Genomic DNA, 15,337 nt, shown 5'->3' with positions numbered 1-15,337 from the left:
CGTATTATCGTGTTTGTAATGGTATAACATGTTCATGCACAAATTATCAGGGGCATCACTTGTTCCCGTTGCAACGCATGAAAATGTTTATACAGTAGAGTTGGTGAGCTTACGATGCCGCGCTCTCTATGACTGATAATTTCACAAACTTTGCTTTTTGGATTAAATGTTATTTTAACATTGGTATTTAATTTCACAATATTGTTATCTTATCGTGACGATCCGTGTGTTTTTGTTACAAAAGCTTTGTTGTCCCGTAGCAACGCACGGCATGCTTATGCTAAAAGAAACTCATTTCAAGTACAAGAATACCTCCAATAAAAATGAAAATACATGAGACATGTGTAAAGCGACCTGGGCCCGCATACTCCATATATGGGCCAACTTGGAGTCTTGGACCCGGTAGCACGTACACTGGGCCGTCCGTAAGAACTGGGTGGACGTTCCACTCGACTTGGCCCCCATGCTGCTAGTAAATGAGAAAAAAAAAAACTCGACCTCCTGCAGGCGGCGAAATCCTCCACGCCCGGTGCCCGTTGCTCCTATTCGAAAATTTCCCCTTGTCGAGAGCTTGGGGATTCTCTCCTCCCCAAATCTGCCCCCCGCATCCACTCGCCAGATCCTCCTGCTCGCGGCGCAGCGGAGCCGACGCGATGCCGTCGAAGAGGAAACGGCGAGCGCCCCCCGCCAAGTCGCAGAGGCAGACGGAGCCGGACCCGCAGGTGCCTCCTGGCGCCGACGCGCCGCTGGAGGAGCGGCTGATCTGGGTCAGCCAACAAGAAAGTACGGCACCCTACCCCCCTCTCTATCCCTCCCCATCTCTGCTAAGGAGTGCGCTAGATTTCAGCTCTTGGTTGATGCATCATGCCAGCATAGTAGTCTCTGTTAGTTGGGGCAAGATTTCGGTGTGGAAAGGATCTCGGTGCTCTGAAGTGGAGTGTTTTGTACCAGCTCTACCAGTTGGTTAACCGGAATGGGTGGCTTAGTTGGCCCTATTTATCAGGAACTCTTATTGGCAGCAACAAGCAAAAGCTGGCTGAGCTAGCTACTCTAGCTCCTAGACTGAAGAATCATTTCAACCTGACAGAAATTAAGTGAAACAGCTTGATGGTGGTAGGTCAAACAGCTTAGGGCCTGTTTGGAACGCAGGAATTTCACAGGAATAAGTTCAATTTTAGAGCAAAAATACAGGAACACTGGAAAAAAATCATGCATTCCAAATAGGGTCTTAAAGTAGTTCTGTTTTTGCAGATTTAGAAGAGCAGCGTCCAATTATGTTTCCCTGAATCCTGTTCAGGCGCTAATGTTGAAGGCCAACTGTTTTCTTTCTGCATCAGCAATGCATGGCATAAGTGCACTGTTTACATATTCTCATGCAACGAGTATCATTCAAAATTGCTAATCCAGAGTTCCAATAAACAGGCGAGCGTCGGATTACTGCCATCAAAGCGACACAAGATGCAGAGGCTGGGAACATACCTTACCAGTTGCAATTGGTACGGTCATATTGTTCCAAGGAGCAATTGGAGGGAAATGCTATGCAATATTTTCAGGAGAACTTGCCTGATCTTTCGGTTGTTCCGAATGAGGAGTATGATGTGCTTGAGCTGAAATGGAATAACGGCGACGAATGGATGATTGGAGACTTTGCAGATGACAGGACTCTGCGAGCTTCGATTGCATCATTCGCAACTGCTGATGGACTTCAGTTTCCAAAGGATTCAGGTTTGACCAAGTCATCTACCTACTAATGGTTTATTTACTTCATTGTAGCCAGCTAACGTCAGACTGCATAAATGATATTTTGCTACCGCATATTCAGTTGGGGAAGACTTCTATAGGCGCACTAGCAATTTCAGTGATTTTGTAAGTATTTTCGCCTGTAGCGACACCATATGTTTGTGCTCTAGACTTCACTACTCTTATGAGTGCATGTTGCTTTGAAGGCTTGGAGTGAACAGCCTGAAGGCCAAATGGCAGGAGCAGCAGAAGCTTTTCAGACACCTGGGGTATGCATTTATCTTCTTTCCAGTATATACATTTGGTAAAAAATTGTATTGCATTGTATTTCTATAGTATCATGTTTCCCAAGTAAATGCTTGTTCCTGGATTGCAGTATAAAGCATACTCCTTCAACAGGCTGTGAGTAACCGGCTATCCTGCGGCATGACACCCAAAACCGTAAGGTTACCCAAGAATGGCGAGATGCTCTTATCTGTGCGTGGTTCACCTCTTGGGGTCTATAAAGAAGAAAATTTATCAGCCATTGAAGGTATTGACCTTGTTCTCTTGCTAGTTTTCCTACTTTTCCTGGCAGAAGCCTCATTAGGTGTTTTCCTGTTAAGTAACCATTTGTCTTTTCCAGAATCTGGTAACGGAAATGAAGATGCTCCCTGCTAACTCACTAGATATCACCAGTAAGATTCGTGTGACCGATTCAATACTACAATTATAATTACACAACTATCATGACATTGATCATTATTTACATTGCAGGATGTTGCCAGCCTTTGACAATAACTGTAAGCGTTGCTAGAGCCTATGTGAGGTTCATAGACTGACTGGGAAAAAAAAATCTGATTTGTTCAGTGATTGGCACCTCGCTTCTCAATGTACCTTGAAATTAGTGTATTTAGGTCACTCTGTAATCTGACTGAACCCTGTTGTAGCACGACGACTGTTATTCAGCTGACATTGTGCTTTCAGCAGTGTTAGCTTTGCTGCCAGGAGGTCGGCAAAATCAATTGAAGGGCTCCGTGCCATTTCAGCCAGACGTGTTTATACGTTTTATTTATGAACAGAGCCAAAGCTATGTAGTCATGTACCGCCTTGTGTGCAACTTAACTCCATTTTACTTTCAAAAAAATTTCACTCCATTCTTTCTCTACCCAACCCTCGTTCCAAGCATTGCAGAAATAGATCACTAGAGCAAGTCCATTTTTGACATATTTCTGCCCTTATCTTTACCTGTAAACATGTCAGCTCAACTATCAAATATTGTTCATTTTTTATCCTAAGCCTATGTTTTGTGTTTTTTTCCTTACAACAAATTGCTGTTTTTATTTACCACACATTATGAAAGTCAGACATGCTTTTCATGTTCTCTCTTCTCTCTTTCCTTGCCCGCTAGCAATGGATAGCGGGCAGAAAAGTAAATTTCTAATGAGAACTATTGTCACGCACGTCGCTCCAACACCACCCAAATCAAGCTTGAATTCAAAATTGAGACAGTATGCATGGATAAATAAAAGTATACTAATTGGGTGCTAGATTTAGACGGTATGGATGGATGGATAAATAAATATATATAATTTGGCTCGGAACTGAAGCCGTTTCCGTGCAAAAAGTCCAGAAAACTGTCCGTTGTATTGTACTCCAGGCCAAATCGGAACACAAACAGGTTCCCATCGAACTGGCCGTGGCGTGCCGCGTGCGAACTGCGAACGAGGGCCAGCGTGTTCGAGCCCAACACACCAGGCCACGGCTGACCCGATTGGATCGCCTACGCCCCACGCAACGCCACGACGCACCCCCGCGAAGCGAAGCAAGCCCTGGAGGCGCCGGCGAGCCCGGGAGCGCGGCTCCGGCGGCGGAAGCGGAGGCCGCGATGGGGAATAAGATCGCGCGGACGACGCAGGCGTCGGCGACGGAGTACTACCTCCACGACCTGCCGTCCACCTACAACCTCGTGCTCCTCGACGTCGTCAGTCGCGGCCGCTTCCTCAAGTCCGTCCGCTGCAAGCACGACGAGGGGCTGCTCCTCGTCAAGGTCTACTTCAAGCGCGCCGGCGAGCCAATCGACCTTAAGGTAACCCGCGTGCGGCTGGCGGCTGCTCGCAGGCGCACCCCCAATCCCCTCGTGAGTTCCTTCGGATTTGGTCCCGGATCGTGGTAGTGAGATCCCGCCGCTGGTTTCGCAGGAGCACGAGCGGAGGCTGGAGCGGATTAGGAACGCGTTCAAGGGGATCGAGGGGTCTCACGTATGGCCCTTCCAGGTGAGACTTTCGTGCTTAGGGCTTACCGTCCAGGTGAGGCTTCATAAAACGGGGGGGCCATTGGAGACGCTTTTCAAATGCGCAAATACATGTTAAGAGAAATTTTACTGGGGTTTAGTGGATTTTATCCCACATGTACTTTATCTATGTTTGCTTGTGTGTTTGCTTCAACTAAGTTTAAGCTACAAGGTTTTGCGTTGTTAGCAATATGTTTCTTTTACTGCCTTCTGAAGTGGTGTAGTATTTTTTGGGCCTTTATTTGTTGTGGGTTACCTATTTTGATTAAGTCTCGATGAAAAGTTAGTTGTATAGCCACTTTATTTGGATGTTTTTGCACTAGCTGGCATGTGTCACTAAGATAGTATGATTCAATTAATGTATATTACATCTCAGCTCACGTGCTGAATTGGCTTCCAATGTTGTTCAGGTTTGGCTGCAAACAGATAAGGCAGCATATCTCCTGAGACAGTACTTCATCAACAACTTGCACGATCGACTGAGTACACGCCCTTTCCTCAGTCAGATTGCAAAGAAATGGCTTGCCTTTCAGGTGACGTCTCTTTTCTTTGGTGTGCGTGTCTGTGTTAAATGGCTATCAATATTTTCAAAGGCGTAGAAGTTGATCGGATCCTGCTGGTGTCCATAGCCCATAGGGACATATATTCTCACTGCTAAGTGCAGTATAAATTTTACACTAGAATTAGTGGGGCATGTAAGAGTCATTCTTTATTTTTCTTTTCCTTTCCAGAGATGGTTGCCGACTCAGATCATTTGGTTGTGCAGTTAATTCATGCAGTGGAGCAGAGCCATAGTAAGGGAATTTGCCATGGTGAGAAGGGTTTGTCTGAGTCGCATTGGAAGAAAATTCTCTTGGCTGTTATTTTCACACTTTTTTGTGTGTGTTTAGGTGACATAAAATGTGAGAATGTGCTCGTTACTTCTTGGAATTGGCTATATCTTGCGGACTTTGCATCATTCAAGCCAACATATATCCCGGATGACGATCCGTCCGATTTCTCATTCTATTTCGACACTGGAGGAAGACGAAGATGCTATCTAGCACCTGAAGTGAGCCCCTTAATCTAATTTACTTGAAATTTATATGCTATCTTTCGCTGTTCCTGTGGAAAATTGGGAGGTGCCTCCAGGAAAGTTCCTAAACAGTCATTCTGGATAGTTTATCCCTGTTGCTTCATTTTTCCCCATTTGCTCCCTTTTTACAAATGCAGCTTGCTTCAGTACATGTATTTGCATCCTGTGTGTAATTGCAAGATGGTACGGGTTAAAACTATCACTGAGTGTGCGTGTTAAGACTTAAGACTGGTTACAATCAACTGTCTCATTTAGTTACTTTCTTCTGTCAACATTTTGATGTTGTCGTTTTTGTGCGACTTGAAACATTGCATCCTGATACCTGCTATTGTTACCAAGGATGGAATAGTTGCTATACTAGTGATTATTTTTTGTAGAAGGGATATACTCATTGTGATGCAATCTTGTCGATGTCTGTAATGTGAGTTGAGACCTTTAATGATACATCTTTGATCTAACACAACTGTTTCGTTGCTTTTCTATTTTGTGAATGAATCCAATTTACGCAGAGATTCTATGAACATGGTGGTGAGTCCCAAGTTGCAGCAGATGCACCTTTGCAACCATCTATGGATATATTTTCTCTTGGGTATGCTTCACATTCATGTTAATTTTTCTCCATGTTCTTTAAGAGCTAGTTTTGTTTCATGTGACAGTATATGCTTTCCGTGTCAAATAGTTTGCCTATGATTATGTTTTTCTTGGGCATTCTAGTTTCATCTAATGGGCTGTAGTGCCATTTGTTCTTTGGTGGCAAGGGGGGACAGATTGTTTTACGTTTAGATGAAAGATGATGATTATTGCAAGACAGTTCTCATAAGTTAGTGCACAAAACTGTTGTTATACCAACAACATTGAACCCGCATTCTCCATCAACTATTCTTTTCTTGACCCTTGAGACAGGCTTCCACTGAAATACACAGCTTGACTTTTAACTTGGGGGCAGCTTGAAAATATTTTGGTTTTCCTGTTATGACGGGCGTGCACTATGGCCGGAGAAGACCGGCTCGTGGCTAGGGCCACGGCCACGTCCGGGATGGGCCTCAAGCCCACGCCGTCGTGTCATATTAGCTATTATTAGAATTATTAGATTTACTACAATTTATTTCCTATTATTAGATGAGAGGAGTTATAAATACCTTGTAAGACTATTTTGAGAATTAAGCAGAAACAAATCTATTTGTTTCTGGCTTCTCCTGGGAGCCGGAAGTTCTGCCCTAGCCGTCTCCTTGCGCCCTCGCTGCAGCCACGGCGCCGCCGCGCCGCCTTCCTCGTGTACTTCGACCTCGCCATCCAATCTCCCACACATACAACCTACGATCCCTCTCTAGCAGGACCAGAGTTCCTAGCAGTTTGGTATCAGAGATTCCAGGCACGATGACCTCCGCTCCGCTCAGCCACGTCGCATCACCGCAGAAGTCGTCCATGCCGCTGCCCACGGCGTCCTCCGAGCTCTCCACCGCGTCCGCGTCCAATTCGCCGGGCGGCTCGCTCACCCTGGACACCCTGGCTGGCGTGGTCGATCAGATCAGCCGCAACATGGATCAGCTTGGCCGCAACATGGTCGCCATGCAGGCATCCTTGGCCAGCCTCCTGCCGCCGCCTCCCCCAGCCCAGCCGCCTCCATCACTGCCGCTGCCGGATGCGCCTCTGGTGTCGCAACAGGGGCGTTTTCCCTACGGCATGCCCCATAGCGGGACGGGGGTGCCTCTTCATCTCCTTGAGTGGCCGGCCTCCCCGTCCCCTGCCCTTTCTTTTGGAGCCTCATGTTTATTCAAAAATATAGTACCATGTTAATTGTCACTTGCTTGCATATATTGGAACCAAATTCAATTAGAGATTTTGTAATAGTTACTTTTTCGTCCTCATTAACTTTGTTTTTGTCTACATTAAGTATTTTCACAAAATCACATCTCATGGTTTAGTTTCATGGACTGTATGTCAGCTCCAAAAGTAAATTAGTGGTTGCTACTTGCTAGAACTCTGGATTTTGAAACATGATTTTTTGTGAATTTTTCCTCCAGCCTCACATTTTTTAGCAGTACTCTATTAGGTTAGAATTCTGACAGCCATTTTCTTTTTTAAAAATGCTGACCATTGGACGGTATATTATGTATCTTCTTTCCAGGTGCGTTCTTGCTGAACTTTTCCTTGAAGGCCAGCCACTTTTTGAGCTTTCACAACTTCTGGCTTATCGGCGTGGTCAGTATGACCCCATACATACCCTAGAAAAGGTTTTTATGTTTTTCCTTTACTCTTCTTCAATAGTTTAATCCTTCGTTATGAATCATTGTAATGTTTCTATTCTTCTAACATGTAATCTTGGGTCACATATCGCCACTTACCTCTTAGCATCTATATACTGTTTTTTGGTTGCAACATGAGTCTGCAGTGTGCGCATCTATTTCTGATGGGACAATTAGTTCATATTTAATCTTGTTTCTGGTTCTAAAAATGTACCTGGGGTAATAGTTTTGAGACCAAAACAAACATGATATTGATACGTCATTTCTAACCTATTCAAAACCTGCACTTTGCCAAATTTCTTGTATTATGAATATTTAGCGTGTAAGAGGAGCATGGTAGTGAATGATTGCTATGCATGGTTAGCCTGTTCGCTTGCTCGTAAACGATCGTAAATTTCCAGCCGGGAACAGTATTTTTCTCTCACACCAAACCAGCCAGCAGTAAATAATCCACGATACGATACGGCCTCCCGAACAGGCTGTAAGTTGGTACATCTGCACAGATATTCCATGTCCTGTCCTAAATGGTTGAAGCTGGACTGTTCATACCTCTTATGCCTGAGTAATACCTATGTATACTACTGGACCAGTGTATATCATTAAGGAGATCAGTATGGATATATTAAAATGGATGGTAGAATCTTCAACTCCAAAGAGCTTTCATGAGCCAAAACCTTTGCATACCTAAATGCAGCAATGCTAGATGCAGTCCTGGATGAGCAAACTCATGATACTTTTCTCAAGTTCATGATTTTCTGTTACATGAGTTAGTGGTATATCAATTGAAAAATCTTAGCATTGATGTGCCAAAGGATCTCAACAGTTTCCCATTGTATTTTTTTTTTACGTTTTCAATACTGCCAAATGCCAATAAAGTAGGGGATAATCTAATTCAGTATGCCCCTATGCCCTTACTCCAGAGCAGGATATTTTACAGACCTAATCAGTGAAAAACTGGAAATGATATTGATCCAAGGCACATCATTTTCTTCCCCAGTTTGCGATTTATTTGTCAAAACTTTGTGCTTATAAAAGATGCATGTAGACAGTAAGACATTTTTCTCATGTACCCATTCGCACGCTATACCCTCATCATCAGTTTCTTTACTGATTTTGCTTCTATTTGACTAGAGGATTGTTGGATTCCATTCAGATATTACCTATTACCTGTACAAAGCCGCTAAAATATAAAATAAACTTGTGCTTGCAGATACAAGATACTGGTATCCGTGACATGATACTTCACATGATCCAGTTGGACCCCAAAAAAAGGCTACCATGTCGAATCTATCTGCAGAAATATGAATCTGTTGTGTTCCCATTTTATTTTTCAAAATTTCTGCACCAGTTCTTCTCGGATATTGTTCCACTTGACTCCGATGCCAGGGTAAGGGCCATTCAAGTCTGTAGTAACCTTAGTTTCTCTACTACTGTTCAGCAAAGTTTCTAAACATAATTCTCTTTGCAGGTTGAGAAGACTCAAGAAAATTTTGAGAAGATACATGAAATAATGATGGGCAGCTCAACAATTGAACAAACTGAAAGATCTACATTGAGTGAGCATAGTGAACCATCTGGAAGAAAAGGCATGGGAGGGGAAATTTTAAACTCACCAGGAGATTCTAGAAACAGCACATCCATAGTTAAGAAAAATACTCGTGTAGACCATCGACATATTGTTGGAGATATCAATTTTCTCAAAGAAGTGGAGTGCAAGAGTAACAACACAAGCACAAAGGTCACAAAAGACATTGACCATTTTGTTGCACCAAGCATTTCCTGTGCAAGTGGTAATCAGTCCTCACAGCTAGTTAATCCAGCAGGAAGGCAAATTGGAACTGGTTTGATGGGTCGGAACAATATTGTATCTCATGTGAAGATCTCAAAGAGTCATTTACCCTCCTTGGTGGCTGCTTATGATGACCAATCAGATACCTATAGTTTTGACATTTTTCAGCAGATGGACTCGAAGGTGAGCTGTGAAGGCATGGTCTTGCTTGCTTCATTACTCTGCTCATGCATACGCAGTGTGAAAAAACCTGAGCTAAGAAGAGCCAGTCTCATTCTTCTGAAGTTCTCGTCCACATACATAGATGATGATAGTCGCTTACAGCTAGTGGTTCCCTATGTGATTGCGATGCTTTCAGATCCGTCTGCCATTGTCCGCTGTGCTGCTTTGGAAACCTTATGTGATGTTCTTTGTCTTGTGCAAGATTTCCCTATCAGTGATGCTGTTATATTCCCTGAGTACATCCTCCCAATGCTCTCTTTGCTCCCTGATGATACAGAAGAGAGTGTTAGGGTTTGCTATGCTAGCAACATTCATAAGCTGGCTTTAACAGCCTATAGGTTCCTACTTCGTTCTCGTAGCATAGCGGATATTCGACCTCTGGATGAATCAGTGGTAGCTCCCAGATCACAGTCTGCAGATTTACCAGTGAAGAAGCAAGATGATTTTTTTCGCCAGCTTGCAGAACTGAGGAAATCTATTTATGAGGTAGTGCAAGATTTGGTGATGGGACAAAAGCAGACACCTAATGCCCGTAGAGCTCTTCTGCAGGATATAGGTTATTTGTGTTACTTCTTTGGTCACAGACAAAGTAACGATTTTCTTCTTCCTATACTTCCAGCATTTCTAAATGATCATGATGAGCAGCTCCGAGCAGTTTTCTTTGGCCAGATTGTCTATGTTTGCTATTTTATTGGAGCAAGGAGTGTTGAGGAATATCTTTTGCCATATCTTGAACAGGCACTAAGTGATGGTATGGAGGCTGTCCTTGTAAATGCACTTCATTGCTTGACCATGATGTGCAGAAGTGGTTATTTGAGAAAAAGAGTAATTGTTGGTCTATTGGTAAAGGTTCTCCCCCGGCTCCGGTATCCAATCAATTGGGTTAAGCAGTCTGCTGTAAGATTTGTTGCTGCCTGCAGCGAGAGCTTAGGATCTGTAGATACTTATGTGTACCTTTCTCCTCATGTAAGGCAGTTCCTACACAGGGAGCCACCTTCATTGGCCTCTGAAACTGCTCTTCTTTCATGTCTTAAGTCTCCGCTACCAAAATCAATCTTCTACCAAGCTTTAGAGGATGCTCAGGACATTGGAGACATTTTACTGAAGAGCAGTGGCAAGAAAGAACAGATAGTACATGGTGGAAGATACCCTGGTACAGCACAAAGTGGATCCTCGGCCAACCTTGAAGATATTGGGCGACTGAAAGGCCCTAATATTTCCAGCAACATGTCTTTGGATGTCAAAGACTCCGTTTCTTTTGACAAATCACTATATTCTGGTGTTGCTCTACAAGCATCTGCTGCAAATAGCTCCTTTTATGATGGCTTATCTAAAGGAATACCATCATATTCTTTTTGTACTGATAAGCGGGGTTTAGGAGAAACACACATGCTCCCTGATTCATCAGTGTATAAAGCTTCAATAAGGCTACCTTGGTTGGAACCCAACCGTCCTGGCATGCAGACTAGAGATGATCATTTCAGTAGCAAGCGGCGAGAGTTGAGCATCAATGACTCTATGAAGAGCAGTTCCTCTTTGCAAGGGGATAGCACTCCAAACTCTGACACTGGAGGATTGCCATTCTCCAGATCAGCAGTGAACCTGGAGGCTGGATGGAAGCCTCGTGGAATTCTAGTGGCACATCTCCAGGAGCATCGCTCGTCTGTCAATGACATTGCCGTGTCGAATGACAATACCTTTTTTGTGACTGCTTCAGACGACTCAAGTATCAAAATATGGGATACTAGAAAGTTGGAAAAGGACATTGCCTTCAGATCTAGGTTAACATACAGAATGGGTAATAGCCGAGCTCTATGTACGACAATGGTTCATGGTACTTCACAGGTTATTGTTGGTGCTAGCGATGGAACATTACACTTGTTTTTTGTGGATTGTGCACGTAGCGTTGGGAGTGTTGTGGAAAGGTATTCTGGAATTGTTGATGTAAAAAGGAATGATATTAAAGAAGGCGCGATTCTCAGTGTTGTAAATTGTTCATCAGACAGCTTTAGCCCAACTGTTCTTTTCAGCACTGAACATTGTGGCATCCATAAATGGGATACAAGAACCAACTCAGAATCTTGGTCATTTAAATCCTCTCCGGAGGAGGGCTATATATCGGCACTTGTTGTGGGCCAGTGTGGAAATTGGTTCGTCTCAGGTTCTTCAAGAGGCGTCCTTACATTGTGGGACAATAGGTTTTTACTGCCTGTTAACTCGTGGAATTATTCAACAGTGAGCCCTATAGAAAAATTGTGCTTGCTTATACCTCCACCAAGTTCAATATCTTCTGCTGGAAGGCCATTAGTTTTTGTTGCCGCCGGATGCAACGAAGTTTCTCTGTGGAATGCTGAGAATGGAAGTTGCCACCAGGTAATAAAAAGTTTTCTGATTAGTATATTACGAGGTCTGCTGGTAGGATATCTTACCATGGCTTTATCATTGTTATAGAGATTCAGTGCCATAACCCAAAAAAGATCTATTCCTTCCTGAATTAAATCTGCTCCTGGTGCAAAAGATTTATAAAGCGAACGTTTCTATTGTTTTAGTATTTCCATGTTCCTTTTCCTTGTGTCATGTTCTAAGAAGTATCTGCACTTTTTTGAGAAGTGAGCAACTAAATCATATGCCCATATGAAACACTAAATTTGCATCTGGGATATTCAACAAACTATGCAGATGTTTAGAACAGCGAGCACTGATAATGAAGCTGTGATGTCAAAGGCGCCATCAAGGCCTGTTAACAAGCCAATCATCAAAGATATAAGAAGAGCAGGCAATTATAAGTACAGAATCGATGAATTGAATGACCCACCTGTATGCCATCCAGGCATCCGTTCTTTGCTGCCCTTACCAGGTGGTGATCTATTAACTGGAGGAACAGATTTGAAGATTCGTTACTGGGATCAAGCAAGGTTCAATTCTATCTGTACTGCCCGCTTGCTTCATTAATCGATTTTTTAATCCACTTCCTGTCATAATGACGTTTTGTATTGACATTTGAAGGCCTGAGCAAAGCTTCTGTATTGCTGGTCCCTCGGCAAAAGAAGTTCGTTCAGCAAAAGGAGATATTTTGGAGAAAGCAGTTGGAAACGATGAGTGTTACGATATAAGATCCAGTTTTGGAGTACAAGTTGTGCAGGTAGCCTTCTGTCGTTGTTCGGTAGTTATTTTGCCTTAATCTCCCATTCACGCTTCCCCAACATTTACACCCTGACGGCATTCTGCTTTTGCAAACTGCTGTTTGTTACTGATTTTTGTGTTCTGCCCAGGAAATGTACAAACAGAGTACCACGGTCTCTGGTTTGACGCCCAAGACTCAGCTCGCGGTGGCAGCCGCAGATGCTGCCGGGTGCCATCGTGACGCAATACTCGCGCTGGCATCCTTCAACTTGTCTAGCCAGAGATTGATATCAGCCAGCAGAGACGGTGCTGTCGAAGTGTGGAAATAGCTGCTCCAGCATGGGTAAGATGACAAGTCCTCAGGCGTGTACATATTTGGCCTGTTTAGTGCTTACACAGTACATATGCCACTAGTTATTGTTGTACAGAAGATGATTTCGATCAATATCAATACAAGAGTCAAAATTGACATGTACGCTTTCATCCGGTGTGACCTCACATGTTTCGGTTGATATAAACTAATCGCTTATCTTATAGGAGTATCATGGATTAGTAGACAATATCATGATGAATACGGAGTAGGAGGTAGGAGGCTGTCCAACTACCATTGTAAAGGTCTCCAACCATAATCCTCCACACAGAAAGTATTTGTAGATGCTGTTATTTTGGACAATGAAGACCTCTTGTTAGTGTTCGGGCCGCAATTAAAAGAGGCCTGAAGGCTGAATAGCTTAGGGCGTGATTGGTTGCTTTGGTGAGGGGGAGCTGGGATGGAGAGCCGGTTCAGGATAGTGAGATGCATGCTTAAATCGTGCACTCAGTCGTGTTTGGTTGTCTTTGTTGTTGGTCCAGTACGAGATGAGATCATGTTTGGTTGCATGCATGGATGTGAGTTTTGAGTGTATGACACATGGGTCCTTGGCCATGTGTCGCACCACACCATCTCGCTCGCATGAGAAGCTCGATTTCTGCGTACGCTGCGAGCCTGGCACCAGGCGGCTCAAATGCACGGTCCGGTGCATCGATTTCGTTCGGCACAGGCAACCAAACACAGAGATAGTGTATGACATTGTGCCGGATGGCGCTTTGGACGGCTTCATCAGGGCTACCAATCACGCCCTTAGCTACATGGTTTGCTGCTTGCGTGCCTGTGTATTCTATCTACTATTCTGGTAGCCACATGCGGCCAGGTAAGGGGAAGTCTTCCATTGACCGGGCCCTTTCTTCCTTTGACCGCCTCAGGCCCATCAAAGGCAGAGCTGCATGTGGTCCCAGGAAACTTTGGTGGTGTGGGTCCTGGCTGGTAAGTAGAGGGAATGATGAGGTCATGGTCCTTCCCCTACCTCTTGAGCACATTGGGTCATTGGTGGTACTGTGCATTTGTCATATTCAGCATGTGTCGATGGTCGATCCAAACCCAACCATAAACTACTTGTCTTATATACTACAAAGTTCACACAAATTTCGTCCACGTGTTTTGTACAGTACAATCATATGTGCAGTTTTACTGTGCAATAGGAAAACCCCTAGGGAACGAAATGCGTACGAATTCCAGGATGCAGCTGATGGTGTATGACTCTATGACGTTGAGCTTGAGCGTTGCCTGGGATAGTGAAATAATCCTAAGCGGTAGCATTCTTGACTTTGATAAAAGTGACATGCATACTTTGCATAGAGATGATGGCTGAAATGCAAAAGGCGCATTGCATTGCAATAGGGAGCCACAAAAGGGGAGCTTGTATAGCCGTGTATAGATGTCATGCATGCACTCGTAGAGTACGCCTTTCTCAGGCTGTCAGGCACAGGCCATTTCTTTTCTTTCTTAGGAAACGATGCCGCTTTTGATACGCTAATTTTACATCGTGACGGATTCAAAAAGAGAACACCTGTGGTTACCACATAAACGAGAAATGGATTGGAGGCTATTCCAGATCCAGCCCTAGGTCCTGTTGGCTTAAACTTATCAGCTAGAATCTATAGTATTTTTCTCTCACAATAAAAACAGCTTCAATCGGCTTATGTAACAGAGCCTGGATGTCAGTTGAGGGGTGCTGTTGCACTAGCACATGGTTCTGTCTCTGCTCCAATACTCTGCTCATGTGCCGTACAGTAGATACCTGCGCACAGATGGTGGCGAGGAAGTTTACGTCTGCCAGTCTACTGTATGTTGGCACACCACAACAAAAGCTGAGGATTCGAGACATGCGATGCGGCGACGTCGCCATCTTTTTCCATGGTGAGACGTCCGGGGCGTGCATTTTCTTTTCCTGGTCTGTGGTCTGGTCTCTCTCGCTCTTTACCATGCGATCATTCTTACGCAGAGGGCAGAGGCTTCAAAAGATGAGCACAATGAGAATGTTCTGTCCAGTACTCTACGCGTTAATTATGTGACTTTACCTCTCTTTTTTTTGTTACTGAAATCAAATGTGCCCCTGACCCTGGGCCAGCCCCCTCTCTACTCCGGCAAGCAGTACTACAAGGCCAGCTCTCTTTTCCCTGCCATCCTTGGCCACTTTCAGCAACCAAAGAATATGTACTGGAGCAGCAGTGAAGTACGGAGGCTTTATTTAAATTTAGGGTGTAAAGATTTAGGGTCTCACGTTAGGTGTTACATGGAGGTGTTACATGAGGTGTTTGGATACTAATAAAAAAACAAATTATAGAATCCGTTAGAAATCCGCGAGACGAATTTATTAAACATAATTAATCCATCATTAGCACACGTGGTACTGTAGCATCACATTATCAAATCATGGACTAATTAGGCTTAAAAGATTCATCTCGTAAATTAGTTCCAAACTATGTAATTAACTATTTTTTAATCTATATTTAATATTTTATATACATGTTAAACATTTAATGAGACAGGA

At 43.8% G+C, this 15,337-nt stretch overlaps 2 protein-coding genes across 3 annotated transcripts; both read left to right on the top strand.

Moving 5' to 3' along the window:
• Positions 1-515: 515 nt before the first annotated feature.
• On the top strand, positions 516-2,938 carry LOC136464710 (uncharacterized). The gene is made up of 7 exons (XM_066463667.1): positions 516-783; positions 1,423-1,725; positions 1,823-1,866; positions 1,947-2,009; positions 2,140-2,272; positions 2,366-2,417; positions 2,497-2,938. The coding sequence occupies exons 1-6, from the start codon at positions 654-656 to the stop codon at positions 2,398-2,400; spliced, it is 708 nt and encodes a 235-aa protein (XP_066319764.1). The 5' UTR covers positions 516-653; the 3' UTR covers positions 2,401-2,417; positions 2,497-2,938.
• Positions 2,939-3,428: 490 nt separating this feature from the next.
• Positions 3,429-12,948, top strand: LOC136467911 (serine/threonine-protein kinase VPS15-like). Of its 2 annotated transcripts, XM_066466723.1 has the most exons (12): positions 3,429-3,808; positions 3,921-3,995; positions 4,423-4,545; positions 4,779-4,824; positions 4,903-5,063; positions 5,597-5,676; positions 7,216-7,321; positions 8,544-8,720; positions 8,802-11,717; positions 12,024-12,259; positions 12,351-12,486; positions 12,617-12,948. In XM_066466723.1, the coding sequence occupies exons 1-12, from the start codon at positions 3,608-3,610 to the stop codon at positions 12,794-12,796; spliced, it is 4,437 nt and encodes a 1,478-aa protein (XP_066322820.1). In that variant the 5' UTR covers positions 3,429-3,607; the 3' UTR covers positions 12,797-12,948. The 2 variants fall into 2 exon arrangements, with proteins under 2 accessions (XP_066322820.1, XP_066322821.1); XM_066466724.1 differs by lacking the exon at positions 3,429-3,808 and having other exon boundaries at positions 4,744-4,824.
• Positions 12,949-15,337: the final 2,389 nt, after the last annotated feature.

The sequence above is a fragment of the Miscanthus floridulus genome, chromosome 7 (genome assembly GCF_019320115.1).
Source record: "Miscanthus floridulus cultivar M001 chromosome 7, ASM1932011v1, whole genome shotgun sequence".
Lineage (NCBI taxonomy): Eukaryota > Viridiplantae > Streptophyta > Magnoliopsida > Poales > Poaceae > Miscanthus > Miscanthus floridulus.
The sequence above is the reverse complement of the archived record's forward strand: the minus strand, read 5'-3'. Positions and strand labels throughout refer to the sequence as shown.

Bases quoted from the DNA above. Each gene is read 5' to 3' on its own strand.
- LOC136467911 (XM_066466723.1), top strand. From the start codon at position 3,608: ATGGGGAATAAGATCGCGCGGACGACGCAGGCGTCGGCGACGGAGTAC. The intron at 3,996-4,422 runs GTGAGACTTTCG...AATGTTGTTCAG, and splicing joins CTCACGTATGGCCCTTCCAG to GTTTGGCTGCAAACAGATAA. The intron at 4,546-4,778 runs GTGACGTCTCTT...TTGGTTGTGCAG, and splicing joins AGAAATGGCTTGCCTTTCAG to TTAATTCATGCAGTGGAGCA.
- LOC136464710 (XM_066463667.1), top strand. From the start codon at position 654: ATGCCGTCGAAGAGGAAACGGCGAGCGCCCCCCGCCAAGTCGCAGAGG. The intron at 2,010-2,139 runs GTATGCATTTAT...CTCCTTCAACAG, and splicing joins AAGCTTTTCAGACACCTGGG to GCTGTGAGTAACCGGCTATC. The intron at 2,273-2,365 runs GTATTGACCTTG...TGTCTTTTCCAG, and splicing joins AAATTTATCAGCCATTGAAG to AATCTGGTAACGGAAATGAA.